This window comes from Dendrobates tinctorius, unplaced genomic scaffold (assembly GCF_039654945.1).
Source record: "Dendrobates tinctorius isolate UK_male_01 unplaced genomic scaffold, ASM3965494v1 ptg000023l, whole genome shotgun sequence".
Classification (NCBI taxonomy): domain Eukaryota; kingdom Metazoa; phylum Chordata; class Amphibia; order Anura; family Dendrobatidae; genus Dendrobates; species Dendrobates tinctorius.
Window position 1 is genome coordinate 9,663,879 of NW_027361691.1, and position 19,055 is coordinate 9,682,933.

Genomic DNA, 19,055 nt, shown 5'->3' on the forward strand with positions numbered 1-19,055 from the left:
ATCAAGCCAAACCAACTTGTGGGAGGGGCTTCTGGAAGCATGGGGTGAAATTTCTCCAGATTATCTCAGCAAATTAACTGCTAGAATGCCAAAGGTCTGCAATGCTGGAATTACTGCTAAGGAGCATTCTGTGACGAAAGCAAAGTCTGAAGGAGAAAATTATTATTTCAGATAAAAATCTTTTTTTAGAACCTTGTCAACGTCTGGGCGAGATTTTACATTCATTTGGCAACTCATTTGATTAATAAAAGTATGAGTGTTCATGGAAAACACAAAATTGTCTGGGTGACCCCAAACTTTTGAACGGTAGTTTATGTAATGAGGTCTATAAATGTGACTTGAGATGGTGACAACTTGAGTATATGTTGTAAAGTAACACTCGAAAATGAAGCAGAAAATGTGCTTTATTTTATTTTTTGATAAAAAATTAAATATAAAAGATTTGTACAGTGATAAATTATACATTTATAAGACATATCCATTAAAGACATATGCAAAATGCAACACCCATAAAAGCAGTGTCTATTTTCCACAAAAGTTCACAAATTCATGTCTAACATGAGTATAATACTTGTACCTGGAAGTTTTGTCGATATACCGTATATCACAAGCTGTTTCATCGACAGGTATAGAACAGGCACACAACTTTATGAGATTAGTAAAAAAAAATAAAATAATCTTTCTTCTAGAAATACCAGATATGGCCTTTGATCAAGACAGTTTCTTGCAAAAAAAAAAAAAAACAACCTTTTTTTTTTACTAGCCTCATTGTCAAGGCATTATTCTATATTTCTTCCCCAAAATTGGCTTCTACGGCACAAGGACGTTGGCTTTTTCATTTCACACTGATAAATTCCCACATCTCGAAAATACAACTCCTATATAGAAAAACATTGGCGGTGCGACTTATCGCAACCAATGGGATTGAAAATAATCTTTTTGTATGCTAGTTTTTATTCAATCGTTCTCAACCCCAGAAAACTATTTGAGACAATCGATAACATTTGTCAACTTTCATTCAAATCTGCTGGAAAAAGTTCAAAGTTGACTTGTCTACTGATTTGTGGTACTTAACACATTCAATATTTTTTAATTCTCCTATTGTTTTCTTAGAGGGTCTAAACTCCAAAAAGAAAAACTCATGAATTATCCGCTTGTCAATCTGTCAGTTATTGGGGAGGGTTTGATGTCAACCAATATGGTCGCCAATAAAACTCCAATTGGAATTGGCAACTAGCTTTCCATGTTTTTAAGCTACCATAAAGTTGGATGAAACGAACGATATTCATAGAATCATAGAATTTTAGAGTTGGAAGGGATCTCCAGGGTCGTGTCCAACCCCCTAATATTGGCGGGATCTGCCCAGAATCAAATGTGTATGGAGGACTCCTGACTTCTTTCCTACAGATGATATCTGGGAAGAGGAGAACTCATTGGAAATCTAATGGACAATCTTTTTGCTCTTCCTGGAGATAAGGAGACTGGCAGCGTCTTTCTTAAAAAAAGACACAGGAGCAGTTGTTTGGCTGAGTGGGCCAACAGCCGTTTAATGTTTATGAGGTCCTTTACAGAGTCATAATCCCGAGTTCCTACCTTGCTTACTATATTTGCTATTAAGGACCCAAAAAAGTAGAACTGTAATTTTTCGAACCACTTGAAACAAGAACGAGTCAAGAACTTCCATTATCGTGATCATGAAAACATCCATTTGGCTGGACTTCAAAAATACACCTATAATGGGCATGATATCTAAGGTGACCAAGCCATGAGATACTAAATTTAAAAAAATTGGTTAAAAAAAATGGGAAATGTATTATGCTACGTATAAGAATGTGATCTAAAAAGGTTTTTGTAGGCACCAACAACACCTCGGCACATTGGCATCCTTCCCGCTTCCCCAATAACAACCATGACATCTACTACAAAGGTTAGCACACAACAACATATTGTCAACTGAGAGGCGAACATGCTTCAAGCCATCAGTAATAACCACTGTAGGGGTCAGCAAAATGCAATATTGGTTTTCCCCTCCACTAACTACTTAGGGCAAGATTTATTATTGCATGCGCACCTTTTGTTGCCTAGTTTTTGTTGTTTCTTGCCTATTTTTCATTTGTGCCTCATTCTTCTTTTAATTGTCTGGTTTTTCTTATTCCTCACACCTCATTTTTTTATTTGCTCCCTATTCTTCTTTTAATTCGCACCATTTTGTCTCTTGTTTTTCTTATTCTTTTTTTTTTTTTTTTTGGCGCCTTATTTTTCTTTTAATTTTAACCTTTTTTCCTCTTGGAAAGAAAAACAGATCCTCTAGCAAAGCAGCAGGTACTTGAAATAAAACTCAGCGTTTATTAATGAAGCTAAAATAGTGGCGGTTCCTCCAGTAGCATAAGACCAACGCGTTTTGGCTAACACACCTTACTCCTGTCTTTTTTTCTCTAGTGTTTGGTGTTTTTTGCCTTTTTTATCACCTATGCATTTTTTTCTTTTAATTTGCGTCTTTTTTAAAGTCTGTTTTATATATGGCCACCTGTATTTTTTTTTTCTTTTTTTGCCACTGTGAGGAGGGTTTGGGGTTTCCAGATGTTTTTTTGGCTGATTCATCATTTACGACTTTTTAAAAAGTCACAACAATTTTTCGCAAATATTCTCCAGTCCCTCCATTTATCACTTGAGTGATTTTATCTATGTCTGAAAAATTTGCGCAAATTTTTGTGACATTTTAGCTGAACGTTTGACTTTTTTTTTTAAAGAAAAATAGTTGCAATAGAAAGATTAAAGACAGAAATCTGGAGCAGTTTTGATGTTCCACAAAAGTCATGATGAATTTTATGCAAAAAAGAGAATGAATGCCGCAAGACAAAAAAAAAAAAAGAAAAGTGGATTTTAAAAAAATGCAAAGGATGAGTCTGGCCCATAGCGTATAGGTCAGCACCTTCTAACATGGTGGCTTGCCCCTCCATTGCCAACCTTGATACCTACTGTAGAAACCAAAACATAGCATGCCAAAATAAAAGAAAATTCACAATGTTCAATATGAAGCAATAATATAAATAAAATGATTCATAAAAAAATATTTTAAAAAATTCTGCAATGTTCAGGTATCGAGGAAGTGGGAAAAGGCGGATCAGATATAAAAAATGTTTTATATTCTTAGCAATGTAACCTGTAAACTAAGCTTTATGACAGACGTCGTATCACATAGCTATGAAAAGGGTGTCAATTTTTTTGTAACAGGTGAAGTTAAAGTATGTGAGACATTGCATAGTTGTTCTTTACCGAGGGTCTTTGAAGACCACCTGCTCACAAAGTGGTAGACGCCATAATATGGGCTGACAACTGGTAAGCCTATGAAATCAATAGTAACTAGTGACATCAGCAAGGCATACCCTACGGAAAGCTCTAAAATGTGCCTTAGACCTCAATGACATCACTAGGTACTGGTGACATCACTGACTGCTACTATTTTTTTTACCATTTTTTTTGCCAACAATTTTTGACAACAATTCAGCAGCAGATCGGTAGAATACTATCTATATAGGAGTTGTAATGTATTTTCCACATGCTAATACTTTTTTTTTTTTTTCAATATTTTACTATATAATTCACAAAGGCACCACGCATATACTAATCCTATATACAGTGAGCAAATAGTGCATTGTTTATCATTCCTTTTCAATCCATGAGCCTATTCGGTTTCTATTTATTTCCACTTTTAGTGCATAACGAACTCAAAACACCAATAAAAAAATTCTTGGACTTTCTGTTAATACATCTATCATTTAGACCCGTCAAGTACAATGCAAAAAGTGTATAATAGAAAAAAAACAAGGACTACGACGAGTTTGGACCTGAACAAATCCATAACAAAAGTGCCTAACTTTTTTGGATACGGTAATTTTCTGCTAAAGTCTACAAGCTGTTAATTTTTTTAATTATCTGCTATCGATGTCTATGACCAGTTAACATTTTGGATTATCCTCTATCAATGTCTATGACCGATCAACTTTTTGGATTATCCTCTATCGATGTCTGACCGATCAACTTTTTGGATTATCCTCTATCGATGTCTATGACTGGTCAACTTTTTGGATTATCCTCTATCGATGTCTGACCGATCAACTTTTTGGATTATCCTCTATCGATGTCTATGACCGATCAACTTTTTGGATTGTCCTCTCTTGATGTCTATGACCGATCAACTTTTTGGATTGTCCTCTCTTGATGTCTATGACTGGTCAACTTTTTGAATTATCCTCTATCGATGTCTATGACCGATCAACTTTTTGGATTATCCTCTATTGATGTCTATGACCGGTCAACTTTTTGGATTGTCCTCTATTGATGTCTATGACCGGTCAACTTTTTGGATTGTCCTCTATTGATGTCTATGACTGGTCAACTTTTTGAATTATCCTCTATCGATGTCTATGATTGGTTAACTTTTTGGATTATCTTCTATCGATGTCTGATCAGTTAACTTTTTGGATTATCTACTATAGGATCATTCCATCTTAAAAGTTAAATTGGCTTCAAGAGAGCTACAGCGGTTCGCTCGTCCTTGCCCATAATGTGTGACCAGCCAAGATCTGGAGATTGAGTCTTCTCCTGTTTGAGAATTAGCTAGAATTGCCAATAACGCGTGAAAAAAATGAAAATATTTTAGTTAGTAAGGCACCACAAAATCAAAGGCGAAATAGAGTTTCCAGTGTTCAGTGGGTTCGCGCTTTCTGTCAGATGCATTAGAATATACTGATACCAGTGTTTTCTCAGTGAGGCAGTGGAGCAAAACACTGGCAAAGCATTGGGATAAAATGTGCCTTGTGCCTTGGCTCTCATAGACAGTTCAATCCCTTAACCTTACTCTTGGAAGCAGCCTTCCAGTCGTGTATAAGTTATAACACTTTAACACAATATAGCTATAAAATTTGATAATTTCTTTTGAAATATAAGAAAGCCATAAAATGGCCAATGAGTGACCAATTTATTGACGCTAGCAAGCAAGGCCTATCTAGCTCTCTATTTCCTGAGGTCATTTGCTTTTTACCACTGGGACAACCTTCAGTTCTGTAACTAAGGACAGAAGTAATTCAGACTTTGCCAACGTTGGGGCAACCATTCGTTAGAAGAATTAATGTCCCATAATATTATTCTTGAAGGCTGTAAACGCTCTGGATCCACAGGAGACTTCAGTTTACGATGATAATCACCTTGAGCATTTAAGAAGACCTCAAGCTATACCACAGTCTCGTTCCCTTTCCCCGGCTTAGCCCATGCATCTGCCCTTTTCTTCCTTTTTACTTTTCCCGAGTTTACTAATCTGTTGGAACATTTTTGCCACGTATGCAGAGTCTTGGCCGACCAGATCCACATTCCAGATGTAATTCCCACCAGCAGAGACATAAATATTTTGAGCATCTCCACTGCCATGTTGGAATCATCGGCTGTGTACCGGAAAACCGGCCAATTGGAGATTTCATAAAAATAACAAGCGATGACACACGTGGCTGGCACAGTGTACAAAACTGAAAAGACGCCAATTTTTACCATCAGTCTTTCCAATTTGTCAGTTTTTGTCCCATCTTTTTGAAGATTTGATCTAATCTTAAACAAGGCCACGAGGCCAGCAGCTATAAAAAGAGTCCCAATCACCAAATAGGTAAAAAGTGGGGCAACAACAAAGCCGGTAAGGGCATCGATGTTTTGATTGCCAACGTAACATAGCCCGGTCAACTCATCGGCATCTACGAGTCTCATGATCAATATAACGATGGTTTTCACAGCTGGAATAGCCCAGGCGGCAATGTGGAAATAGGAACTGTGCATTTCGATAGCTTCATGACCCCATTTGAGACCAGCAGCGAGAAACCAGGTCAATGTCAGAATAACCCACCAGATGGAGCTAGCCATCCCAAAAAAGTACATCAGCAAAAAAATAATGGCGCATCCTGTGTTCTTCAGCCCTTCCTGAATCAAGACAGGTTCTGCCGCCTCTTCAAAATCACAGGATATTCTTTCTCGACCCACTGTTAACCTCACAATGTAAGCAATGCTATAAATATTATAACACATGCTCAGGAAGATGATGGGTCTCTCGGGGTAGGAAAACCTGGATGAGTCAATCAAAAATGTAAGAACGGTAAAAGCCGTAGATATGAAGCACAAGCTGGCCCATACAGTCATCCATATATCAGTGAACTCCTTAGACAGGCGACTGTAAAGCCCGGCATCATAGCCGCACTTCAAGACGCAAGACATGCTCCTTTTCACCCATGTATACTGCTCTGCATTTTGTCCGAATGTGGTGCAGTCTTCTCCCGGTTGAAGGGACGTCTTGCTGTGCATCGGGACCTCTTCATCTCCGGAACCCTCCATGCACATATGATTGTGGTCATTCTGAGGGGGAAATTTGCTGCAATTTAAACCGTCCGGCCAAGTAAATCCAAATTCCTTAAGGACAGGCTCACACCTTTTTTTGACTGAAAGGCACATGCCGCCACAGGGACCAATCGGGATGTTAATCTTCTCTGTGCACATGGGAACATACACCGAACAGAGGAAAAACTGGAAGCAGAAAAAAAAAAGTTAGCAATCAAAATATTATTTTTTTTTTTTTTTTAAGAAAACCACTTTCTAAATGTTTTCTGTAAATGAAGAATGCGAATGGGAAAAGTTTTACTCCTTTGTTTTAATAGACAAAACATTTGAACATTTTCTAAACTTTTGAAAAATTAAACTTTTAAAAATGTACACCATTTGGCACCGTGTCTTTGGGACGGTGCCACATTTTATTTGGTAAAATAAAATACTAATCTCTTATTGTTTAGGAGCACAGGATAGAAAAAAAATCTCAGCCGCCCCTTTGGTTTAGAATTGTAATACAAGGACTAATGTAAACTGAATACTTTACTAATCAAGTTGGAGGTAAACACTGCTAAGAGCTCCTCAGTCCTCAGTAACAATGATTTATTTTATGTTCCTGCCCGACCTTTCAACTCAAACCATTTTCCTCCTGAATCATCCATAGGTCTGTGTTCTTGTGTAATCCCCGGTATCATAAACTGTTTGCTTTTGTTTGATTAAGTGCTGTGAATTATCATGTTCTTATCAACAATCTTCCCACCTGGGATCAGTAAGCAGTCTCCATCTGGAAGCTTTTCAACTGTCTCAGTCCCATCAAGTCTCAATACTTGCTTTAGTTCCTTTCTTTAGTCAAATATCACAGCTGTCTCCCCTTGACTAGAGCTAGACAATTAGGCAAGAGGCCTCTCCAGAAACGAAGAGGACAGGAACTCTGGTGCCACCTATTGGAGATCGCAATCCTAAAAGTCAATATCGACCCTTTAAAGGGCCTTACCACATAACATAGGACCAGAAGCCAAACAAGGATCTCCATGGAGGTAAAAGTCAATATCGACCTTTACAGGATCTTGCCATAACTTATGGCTTGGATTCATATCCTACGCCATGGCCCATTAGAGCTTCTAATGTGACTTTTAGGATTGCGATCTTTAAAAGGTGTCACTAGGGTTCCTCTTCCACTCTGAAGATTCTACACGTATATCTTAGTTTCCAGGGGAATTTTGCTTGACCTATAAAGCACCTCACACACTTTAGATAGCTGCCGGTCACACAATAGTTCAACCGATGATTCCCATGACTCCACCATATAGAGAAACGCCTGCTTGGCCAAGCACACCTGTATTCTCTATGAGAGAGCCACTACCAGATATCTCAGCAGTCTGAAACCATACATGTCGGAAACGTAATTCTCCCCGACAATCATTTGTTGAAGACCACCATACACATTAGACTGTTTGAGTTTGGTCAACTTTTAGCAAATGTGTATGGGAAGATTGCAGCCTTCTCATTTCAACTTGGCACTCTCCACAAGGAGAAATTAATACCCCTAATCTCCCAATATCTTCCCACAGGTAATTTCTGGTCCTCTCAAAACCTCCTTTACCTTCTCCACACTCGTATGTTCCTCACCAAATCACCTCCAAGATTCTCCTGTGTATCCTGTGTGTCACAACATTCCAATTATCCAGCACATTCAGAACTTTCTGACGGAAATTGAAAACCCATCTCTTCAAGAAAGCTTACAACCTGCAATGACCCAACGGCCATCTCACTACCACCAGAGCTGCCGCGACCACCCCCAACCTACTGTCTCCTTCCCAATTATCTTGTAGTCTGTAAGCCCACAAGGGCAGTGCCCTCTCCTCTCTGTACCAGTCTGTCATTGTTAGTTTGTTCACTATAATCTATACTTGTATTTTTTAAATAAACCCTTTTGACATGTACAACGCCATGGGACAATGGTGTTCTAAAAATAAATAACAATAACGCCAGTTAGACACCCTAGGGCTGGACAATATGTTGGATGGGGGTTCAATTGTGGCATATTCCACTGGAGAACTGATATGTACCAATAAAATTGTGTGCTATATGGATAAAATTTAGCAACCAGTCGGATCACTTATTTCCTCACAACCCTTGTAAAAGAAAAATCTTGAAATTGCACCACTTTAAAACTGTTAAAGCTACAAACAAGTAGTTAAACTGATAGGCCGAGGTCACACTTGCGTGTGCAATGCGAGGAACTTACACAAGACTCTCACATCAATACCCGGCACTGCTGCCGAAACTCGGACCGAAGTGTGCAGCTGCATAGAAATACATGCAGCCGCACACTCCGGTCCGAGTGCCGGTGGCAGTGCCGGGTATTGATGCGCGAATTACTCGCATTGTTCACGCAAGTGTGACCCCGGCCATAAGGGAAGATTTGTATCATCATCACCGGTCAAAAGATTTGCTCAAAAATATATTTGGTCGTTTGACCCTTGTCTAGGTATCGAAAGAAAATTAAAAAAAAAAAAATACCATTTTGAATTTAGAAATATATTTGCGTAGATGATCTTTACAGACAAAATTAACAAAAGTAAAAACTACATCTACACAGATGAACTTTATAGAAAAATTATTTTGAAAATTTAAGAAAAATATCACAGCGTTTCCTGGTCTTGGCCAAGTTTTTTTGTAATCAGGATCTTTTTTTAATACATTTCTACCTATGATCTTTTCAGCTGCATCTCTTTTTTTAATGCACTTCTCTTCTTCAAGTCTCAATACTCCACTTTCTTTCCCTTTTCTTTAGCTAATTATCACAGAGATCTCACTAATGGGGAATTCAATATGCCTGGGTTTTCTCCTAACAGGCTCAAATTAGCAGGGATTCTGATCTGACTCCCACAAGAAGAAAAAAAATGACAAGTAAATGGATCAGCCCTCACATTCCAGCCATGCAGCTTGTCACTCTCACAAAGACCTAAAATCCTTATATCAACAATGTGTGTGCAAAGTGTCAAAGAGACGATCTGCTCGCGGGGAGCATTCCACCAACTCTGTGCCAACAAGCATCTCGAAAACCACCAAAGACACTGGCTGTGGCAGCCAAAAAAGAAAATATAAACAGTTCTTCACAGCTCTCAAAAAGTTTTATGCGGAATTATCAAACTTTTTAAAACTTTTTTTTATGGCTGAGTGTTTAAATACTCTCTGCTCTTCTAAACTTTAAACCTAGAATGTGTCTTCCTGGGAGTGCCGCGCATTCCTAATTCTTTTTTAATAGACTTTTTCCTATGATTTTATCATTATATCAATTTCCTCCACTCCAGCAGAAAAAAAAAATAGCTGCAAAAATTGTACCCAAATTACCCCTTCACTGCTTTATTCGGCACCGTGGATATCTTAGGTGGCAACCGGTTCTCTTGCACATAGTCTCCAAGCTTCCTACCTATATTGTTGGCCTTGGTCACACCTGGAAGGTTTCGATTAAAAAACAGAGAACTGGAATTCAATTAGGGACGTAGCTTTAGTGGGTGCAGAACTAAGCGCCACACCTGGGGGCCTGCAGCTAGTTGGGGTTCCCTTTGCCACTTGAGAAGACACAAAGGCTATAAATGGCATATAGGGGCATATAAGTTGCTAGTTAAGGATCTTAATGGTTGGTCAACACCTATGGACTCTCTAATGGACGCCCTAATGGTTGACAATGGTGCTTGTCATCTACACACAACCAAATAAGATATTACATCTATATATTATACTTAGACCCTCAAGTGGACCACACATATATTGGAGCGATTTTACACTAAGGGGGATATTGTCAATTTTTACCTTTGTTTAAAAGGGGCAATTTGGATAGCGTTTGCAAAAATAGTCAATCCCCCACCACTGTTGTGCTTTTTCTCTGAATCGAGGGGGCTCTTGTGATGCCCTAGCATTTATAATTGAGTTGATGGAACGTGGAGGACAAGTGTTTGGGAGTTTTTAGCATCTTGAATTTGCTCAAAACTTGTTACCCAAGTTGTTCCCTTCCGTAGGTATCATTTTGACCCTTCTGGGATTTTTATGTTGGTGCTTTAGGACGCGTAACGATTCTCCGTTCACCTTGTGGAACCATATTTAGCAATTACTGATGATGGCGGTGATAACAATGCCATTATCATACACAGCTTGATCCTTTACCATTCTAATGGGCACCCAACAAGACCAAGGCCATCCCACCATGAGTCGATGCAATAGTCATGTAAATTTAGCTGAAACTGGGCTACTTGCACAAATCAGTTCTCCTATTGCTTTTGTAGATTTGCTGTAAAACAGGATCTGATAAAAGAAATTCAAGCAATCATTTACAGGCTATATATGAAGACGATAGAACTGGGCTGGTAACCGCTGTGAGTCCATTATTAAGGTATGTTGATGCATTTTTACCAGGGTGTTGCCCCAGCTGTCATTCTCTCAAGCAGTGAGTAGAGGCAATTAAAAACTTGCATTACCCTTGAGGGAAGCATGATCCACCACCATGATAAGACCACATATCTAACTTTCAGCAAAGTCTTCCTATACATTTTTGTCTGTATAGAACCTTCCAACTTTTTGAAAAAAAAATAAACAACTTTTCAAACTTTATATGTATTGGAAAAAGAAAAAATAATAATCCAAAGTGTGGGTCTAGGACATTAGGTCAAAGACTATGTAAAGCAGTTAAACTCCAAGAAAGGAAGTTAATTATTAACAAAAAATACATTCTACCTTCAGGAGCTAATGGTATTTTTGTGAAATGAGTCATAGAAGAAGAAAAAAGGAAAAGAAAAAAAAACTTCCAAGAAAGTTTGAGTTTTCTATAAGAGTAGGCAATCTGAAATGTATCATTTCATGGGAGCCCACGAGGTCAAGATGATGCGGTAGATTTACTGGCAGTCCTATGTAAAACAGGTAACGACGCAATGGGGGTGAGGTGTGCAGCATGATAAAACTTAGCTCTGCACGTGAGCATGACGTCTAACTTTTGCAATAAATATGAAAAGTACCGGGAAGGCGATATTTTTAGATTTTTTTACAAGATCAACGTCTTAAGGTATGATGGGACTTCAAGTTTCTCATCAATTAGACAATTATATAGTGGGACTAATCAGAAATCTAATGTTTTGCCAAATGTTTTGGGTCCCAAAGTAGATTGAAGGGTCTACACCACCCATAGTTATGCCCTTGGATGAACCTACCCACCTGTAGCTGGCTGGAGCACCCATACTGGATGAGAGGGGTGAAGGTGGTCAGCTGAAGTTCTGCATCCGACTGCAATTCATGCCCAACCAGATTGGGCATTTTGGTAACATTGTAACCAAGGTTCTGACACATGGAAATCCTGATAGGGTCACATCGCCTTTCCTCTTCGTCACCAAAGGAGTAGACTTCTCCTGCCAAGCAGTAGAGGATAGGTAGATACAATACCACTGACCAAAACTTGGATTTTACTCCCATCTTTTCCTTTAAAATCTTAAGAAGTTAGATCCTCATATGAAGAAAGAGAAGATTCAAGTCTGGAGGAAATTTAAAAAAAAAAAAAGTGAAGATCAATTGCAAAGGAAAGATGAGGAGGAAGAAAAAAAAAAGTTTGCTGTAACTTTTCCAAAACTTTTCTTTTGTATTCCTTTTTTTTTAACAGTTTCCAAGGAATTGTTGCAATCCAGCAATGCGTTCGTGAGCTGCGGAAATGATATTGTATCAAAAAACGAAAGTTAAAGAAGAAAATTTTTTTCGAAAAATAGCATTCCCAGAAAGATGTGTGGCCAGAGGCGGCTTCCTGCACTCAGTCCTCTGGCTTGATCACTGGCTAATCTAACCAGCTCTGGGCTCTGCTCTGTGTTTCTAACTGTACTGGGAGAGGAGGAGGCAAAAGAGAGGGAGGGATAATGATGAGAAGGCTACAACTTTCATGGAGGCTCAGTACAGGCAGGTTCTCATGTTTCCTCCACTCTATTCAGTTCACCCTGCACTGTTTTATTAACCCCGTCTATGCTGGGCTGAACCCAAACTGCAGCAAAATGGGGAGGAAACCCTCCCAGAGGGCTTTGTCTCCGGTCTGACCTCAAGGGTTAATGAGTCTTCCTCTGGTGTTGGGGGAACTTTCTCTCTAGAGATTTTCACACTGGTATCAGATAAACTATACAGACTATAATTTAAGGATTCCTAAGGATTTCATTTTTGCTTCTCCCTTGCACTATGTGAAAAGCAAGGTGGACAGGGACGTGACCAATAAGTCACATGGATCTTCAGGGGTTCTTATTTTAGGGAGATTTGAATCATTTTGAAGGGACGCAAATATATTAATATTCTGAAGTGTTAAAATTAAAGTTTGGACGGTATTTAAAAAATATATATTTGCACTGAGTTGAGGAGTTAAGCAGCAGGTCAGTGCTGGTTCTGGTGGACCTCGGGGGGGGGGGAGTGCCAATAAGCAACGTCTCTGCTCAACACAGAAGACCGGGCTTGTCGGTGGACTTCTTCACTTTTTAGGATGCCACATGAGGGTCCCAAATGACAGATTGGCATTACATACATGGTTTTTATAGGAGGTGGTGGCAACAAAGTGAGCTGCAGACATTGTGTGTTCCACTGTACCATGCTTCATCAGGTGCCATATGTATAGATATTTCTACTCGGGAAGTAGCGCTTTTAAGGGAGGAAGGTTACGACACCTGTCTTATTTTGAGCCATACTACACCACTATACAAGGTGGAGACATAATATATCCATATACAACAAGCCTTAAAGGGGTTTTATGATTTCATAATACTTCTGCATGCCCCAAACTGTTAAAAAAACAACTGTCTTTACTCATCCTCCCCAGGTCCAGTGCTAAGTCGACAGCTGTGGATCCCATTGTCAGCAGCACTCATGTCACGTTGACAGTGCAGTGAGCACAATGCTTCTGCCAAGTTGGCACAAGTTGCTCAGAATTTCTGAAGACAGTGACAGGAAATGGAGCGCAGTGGCAGAAATCCAATTCTGGACCCGGGGAGGGTGAGTAAAGCAAAGAATGTTTCAGGATATTTTTTAAACAAACTACATCTTGGGAGGAGGGTTTTCTGAAACCGAAAATGCTCTTTAAGGCAAGGGGAACTCGCAACGTTGAGAGAAGAACGTACTGGGCAAGTTCAGTTTCAATGCCCGATCCTTTTGTTCTTCCAGGAGTAAGCTGCCCTTACACATTAGACTAATGTCAGCCAAACCCACTAATATCGACGGGTTTGGATGGCGATCTAATGTGTAAAGGGGAACTTGTAAAATGAAGGGCGGGTAAGATGTTGATTCTACATGTCCAATTTCGGAATGCCAATCGCATTGTTCCCGCCGATATAAGTCGTCAGTTGTCATAGAAAACACAGGAGCGGTCGGTCAAGCAAGAGCTCTTGTGTATGGGAGATCTTTCGGCCAATGGCCATCTAATGTGAATGACCAGCTTTACTCTCCTCTCCCCATTAGACGAAATCTAACAGCAGGTTTTTGTACCACAAAGCAAACATGTCTATGTCAGGCCGACGTAATTCAGATTAACTCTACACCTTCTTTTTTTGTGATCCTTATTTCCGATCCAAAGTTATCCCTTATCCAATTGTTATGGAAATGAGGCGCAAGTGCAGGGGGCACATCCTTTTTCCATCTTTCCCCGACTGCCGCCATCCAAAGCTCTCCAACCGACAGGTCACTTTTGTCTGAATGACCTGCCTCCCCCGACTTGAAATCTCACCAGGATGACGCCCCCTCTGAGAAGATGACCGGTGCCGGGAGTGACAGTACCTGCACGATGTCTGAAATCTCGCCAGGATGACGCCCCCTCTGAGAAGATGACCGGTGCCGGGAGTGACAGTACCTGCACGATGTCTGAAATCTCGCCAGGATGACGCCCCCTCTGAGAAGATGACCGGTGCCGGGAGTGACAGCACCTGCACGATGTCTGAAATCTCGCCAGGATGACACTTCCTCTGAGAAGATGATCGGTGCCGGGAGTGACAGCACCTGCACGATGTCTGAAATCTCGCCAGGATGACGCCCCCTCTGAGAAGATGACCGGTGCCCGGAGTGACAGCACCTGCACGATGTCTGAAATATCACCAGGATGACGCCCCCTCTGAGAAGATGACCGGTGCCGGGAGTGACAGCACCTGCACGATGTCTGAAATCTCGCCAGGATGACACTTCCTCTGAGAAGATGACCGGTGCCGGGAGTGACAGCACCTGCAAGATGTCTGAAATTTCGCCAGGATGACGCCCCCTCTGAGATGACCGGTGACGGGAGTGACAGCACCTGCGCGATGTCTAAAATCTCACCAGGATGACACCCCCTCCGAGAAGACGACTGATGACAGGAGTGACAGCACCTACACAATGTCTGAAATCTCGTCAGGATGACGCCCCCTCCGAGAAGACAACTGATGACGGGAGTGACAGCACCTGCACAATGTCTGAAATCTCACCAGGATGATGCCCCCTCTGAGATGACCGGTGACGGGAGTGACAGCACCTGCATGATGTCTGAAATCTCGCCAGGATGACGTCCCCTCCGAGAAGATGACCGATGATGGGAGTGACAGCACCTGCGCGATGTCTGAAATCTTACCAGGACGCCCCCTCCGAGAAGACAACCGATGATGGGAGTATCAGCACCTGCGTAAGTTTTCAGATGGGGAGACAGGCCACTCTGACAAGAGTAGGAGGAGGAGGTTTTAGGTGGGGAAAGATGGAAAGAGAAAGGAAAGCTGTAAGTGCAGTGCCAAGCCCCTTGCACTTGCTTCTCATTTCCATAACAATTGGATAAGGAATAACTTTGGATTGGAAATAAGGATCACAAAAAAGAAAGTGTAGGTTTAATTTGAATTACAACGATGGGGTTAGTTTACGGTATAACAACCTGCTGACAGGAACCCTTTTAAAAAAGAAACACATGTATGCTCATCCTACCTGAGCATGCACATGTATCAGGAAGAGTGGAAGGAATAGCTGTCGGTCAAATGAGCATTGAGTTGATGTTAGATGTATATATTTGGTTCTTTGGTAACTAAGCTGAACCACTGGAGGTCCAGATATTACACCTATAATACAGATACTAAACTGTACCTATATTATGGCCATGGAAAAGTAGCCTTAATGTTTCTTCTGTTGTTTTTTCAGTATTTTTTTCCAAATGCAGAGTTGGATACAAGACAAAAAAGAAGTATTAGGCTGGTTTCACATTAGCGCATTTTCAGCGCGCGCACGGCCGGGGGTAGCTCCGCCCCCGATCCGGCTCTCTGCCCGGCGTGCCCGCCCCTTCCTTGTAGCGCCGCCTCCTAGCGGACAGCGGCGCCTGCGATCGGCGCACCCTATCTTTAGCATAGGGTGCGCCGATCGTGCGCAGGCCGTGCGCTAGTTGCGCTTTGACCTGCGCTGCGCACTTTTGACGGTGCGCCGTGCGCGCCAAAATCCGAAAAGTTTGATTTTGGCGCGCACGGCGCACCGTCAAAAGTGCGCAGCGCAGGTCAAAGCGCAACTAGCGCACGGCCTGCGCACGATCGGCGCACCCTATGCTAAAGATAGGGTGCGCCGATCGCAGGCGCCGCTGTCCGCTAGGAGGCGGCGCTACAAGGAAGGGGCGGGCACGCTGGGCAGAGAGCCGGATCGGGGGCGGAGCTACCCCCGGCCGTGCGCGCGCTGAAAATGCGCTAATGTGAAACCGGCCTTAGTCCTTACTTTATACTTTTTCTCACTCTATAACCCACTCTTGGCGTCGCATCAAAACTGTAACAAAAACTGCATGTGTAAATCCGGCCTTAAAAGTGTTGTGAAGTGAAGCTCCTGGTCGCCCTCCGTAATCAGCTGTTTTTTTTGCCAGTAGAGCCATATAGTAAATCACATATTGCCTACTGAGAAGAATAGATTGTAAAAATCAAGGTACCTACCGATTTCAGTTTGCAATGTTGAGACCATGTTGGACCTTACTTTTTTTTTGCCTTGCTGATTCCGGGTCCCTTTTCTTTTAATTCTTTAATTCTTTTAATATCTTAAAGGCTATTTTTAAAATTGTCATTAATCTTATGCTCTTTCATTAATTTGTATCATGATCATTTCGCCTGATTTACTAGCTGATCGAGAAAAAATTGAGGGTAACATTGGCACCATCAACAAATTCAAGTGCTGTAAACGTGTTTTCTATGACCAAGAAAAAAAAAGTAAAAGATTACCTCGTTTTCTCTTGGAATAAGGAATAAGAGTATCTTCTGTTCTGTCCAAGTTATGTGTCCATCTATAGGCAATTTTATATTTAAATAGAACCTGTCCAATTAATCCATTTCTCTCCTCACTATTCCTCCACTTCTCCTCTCTCTCCTCACTATTCCTCCACTTCTCCTCTCTCTCTCCTCACTATTCCTCCACTTCTCCTCTCTACAAATCCCTTCATTGGCTCCCAATTCCCCAACTAATCAATTCAAACTAACATTCATCTTCAAAGCCGTCCATAATCTGTCTCTTCCATATATCTCCAAACAAATCTCTCGATACCTTCAAACACACAACCTCCGGTCCTCTCAAGACCTCCCTCTCTCCTCCACACTTGTACGTTCCTCACCCAATCGCCTCCAAGACTTCTCCCGAGTGTCCCCTATCCTCCTAACTTCTGTGCCCGAAAACGTCCAATTATCTACTTCACTCAAAACCTTCAGACTGAACTTGAAAGCACATTTCTTCAAGAAAGTATAACGCAGGTGTGTTTGTGCCTTGTTTCCCCGGAGTAACCCTCCATGTCTGTGCTCTTACCCTTTTCTCCTTTCCCTCTGATCAGCTGGGATACTGTTTTCTGTTACCTTTGTGGATGCTGCTCAGTTCCCTGCTCTGCTGTGTAGCCGTACATGTGTTGTAGAGTCTTTGCTCCGCTGCATGACCCTCCACGTGTGCAGTCCCTGGCTGCTGCTGTGGAAGCTATGTGTGGGTTGCGAGGTCCTCTGCAGCTGATGCATGACTTTCCACGTGTGCCCAGGCTTGCAGCCGCTGCCAGGTGCCTTGGGCCTCAATTCCTGTGCTGGCTATGCTGTACTAGTTTCTGTCTGTGCTTAGGGTGTGCGTGGCCACACCTTCCCTGCTTTTATTAAAGGCAGTTTGTGTGTTTGAATTGCTGTCCCCAGTCTATTGCTGAGGGGCAGCTCTTATTTAAAGTTCCTCTTTCCTGTTGGGCGTTGCCAGAGCTTCTCAATAGGTTCCTGAACATAGCCATGTGTGTTTGGTCCTCCATGTTGCTCTTGGTCTGCCTTGTATTCAGATCCTGTTCTGCCTATCAGTTCTGGAAAGCTGATGTCTTTGTCCCTGGACCTGTCCTGTCTCTGTGTTGGTACCAAAGCCCTTGCCCTGATTCCTGCTGTGTGATGTTCCTGAAGTCCTTCTGTGCCTAGAACCACGTACCCAGTGACTGAATTTCCTGTAACCTGTGTCCTGTGAATAAACCTGTATTCGTCTTTTGAAGATGGAGTCCGTTGCTTCTGATGAGCGTCTACTACGTTGTGCTCAGCTTGTTATGTGGTGCAAACTCCGTCCAGCTCCGGTCCAATCCTGCGGTGCTTGTACCATACCGCTTGAGTTCCTTTCTAGGTCATGTCCGATATCTGGAGTCTGGCGACCGGTGTCTGGGGCTTGGAGCCTGATGACCGCTGTCTAGTACCTGGAACTCATGTCCGATGTCCTGAGCCTGACGACTGCTGCCTTGTGCCTGGAGCCTGAGGGCCGCTGCCTTGTGCCTGGAGCCTGACGACCGCTGCCTTGTGCCTGGAACCTGACAACCGCTGCCTTGTGCCTGGAGCCTGCCGGCCGCTGCCTGGTGCCTGATGACCGCTGCCTGGAGTCTGGTGGCCCCTGCCTGGTGCCTGACTGCCACTGTCTGGTGCCCAGGGCCTGGCGGACGCTGTCTGGTGCCTGGAGGTCGTGTCCGATGTCCAGAGTCTGGCACTGCTGTCTGCTGCCCGGAGCCTGACGTCCGCTGCCTGGTGCCTTGTCTGGTGCCTGGAGGTTATGTCCGATGTCAGAAGCCTGACGACCGCTGCGCGATGTTCTGCTGATGTCTCCAATGTCCTGCCTTTGTCCTAGATGTCCTGACATTCCCTGCCTGGAGCCATGTCTGTTATCCAGATGTCCTGCCTTTTGTCCTAGATGTTCAGCCTGTGTCCAGATATTGAGTCCGTGGTCCTGGTGGCCCAGCCTGTGTTTCAGATTCGATCCCGCTCGTGTTCCTAGATGGGCTCCTCCTTCGTGTTCCGGGGGAGTCTCCAGTCTTGTTTCCTGCTGACGGCTCTGCCTGTGAGTCCTGGATCTGACCAGCCGATTTCCTGAGCTGTCATGTCGATGCTGCTGGACTTGTGCTCTCCGTGCTTTGCCTGTGTCCCTGTGTTCAACCGGTGTCTTGATATCCAATCCATGGTCCTGGTGGTCCAGAGTCGGTCCCACTCGTGTTCCTGGGGAGTCTCCAGTCTTGTTTCCTGCTGACGGCTCTGCCTGTGAGTCCTGGATCTGACCAGCCTATGTCATGAGCTGCTATGTTGGTGTTCCTGGATCCGTGCTGTCCATGTTTTGCCTGTGTCCCGATGTCCTGCCGGTTCCCTGGGGTCTGCTCTGTGATGACGTCTGTCCGAAGTCGGTGTCTGATGTTCTCCTGCTGTGCCTGCGCTATGCCTGAGGCCTGAGAGGTT

At 42.5% G+C, this 19,055-nt stretch overlaps 1 protein-coding gene across 1 annotated transcript; it reads right to left on the reverse strand.

Annotated features, from left to right (window-relative positions):
- Positions 1-386: 386 nt before the first annotated feature.
- FZD4 (frizzled class receptor 4) lies at positions 387-12,165 on the reverse strand. Its single transcript, XM_073569249.1, has 2 exons — positions 11,572-12,165; positions 387-6,561 (listed from the first exon to the last, which is right to left on the reverse strand). The coding sequence occupies exons 1-2, from the start codon at positions 11,824-11,826 to the stop codon at positions 5,233-5,235; spliced, it is 1,584 nt and encodes a 527-aa protein (XP_073425350.1). The 5' UTR covers positions 11,827-12,165; the 3' UTR covers positions 387-5,232.
- Positions 12,166-19,055: the final 6,890 nt, after the last annotated feature.

Coding starts and splice junctions, on each gene's coding strand:
- FZD4 (XM_073569249.1), bottom strand. CDS start 11,826: ATGGGAGTAAAATCCAAGTTTTGGTCAGTGGTATTGTATCTACCTATC. Junction 6,562..11,571: donor GGTGCTCCAGCCAGCTACAG/GTGGGTAGGTTC, acceptor TTCTGCTTCCAG/TTTTTCCTCTGTTCGGTGTA.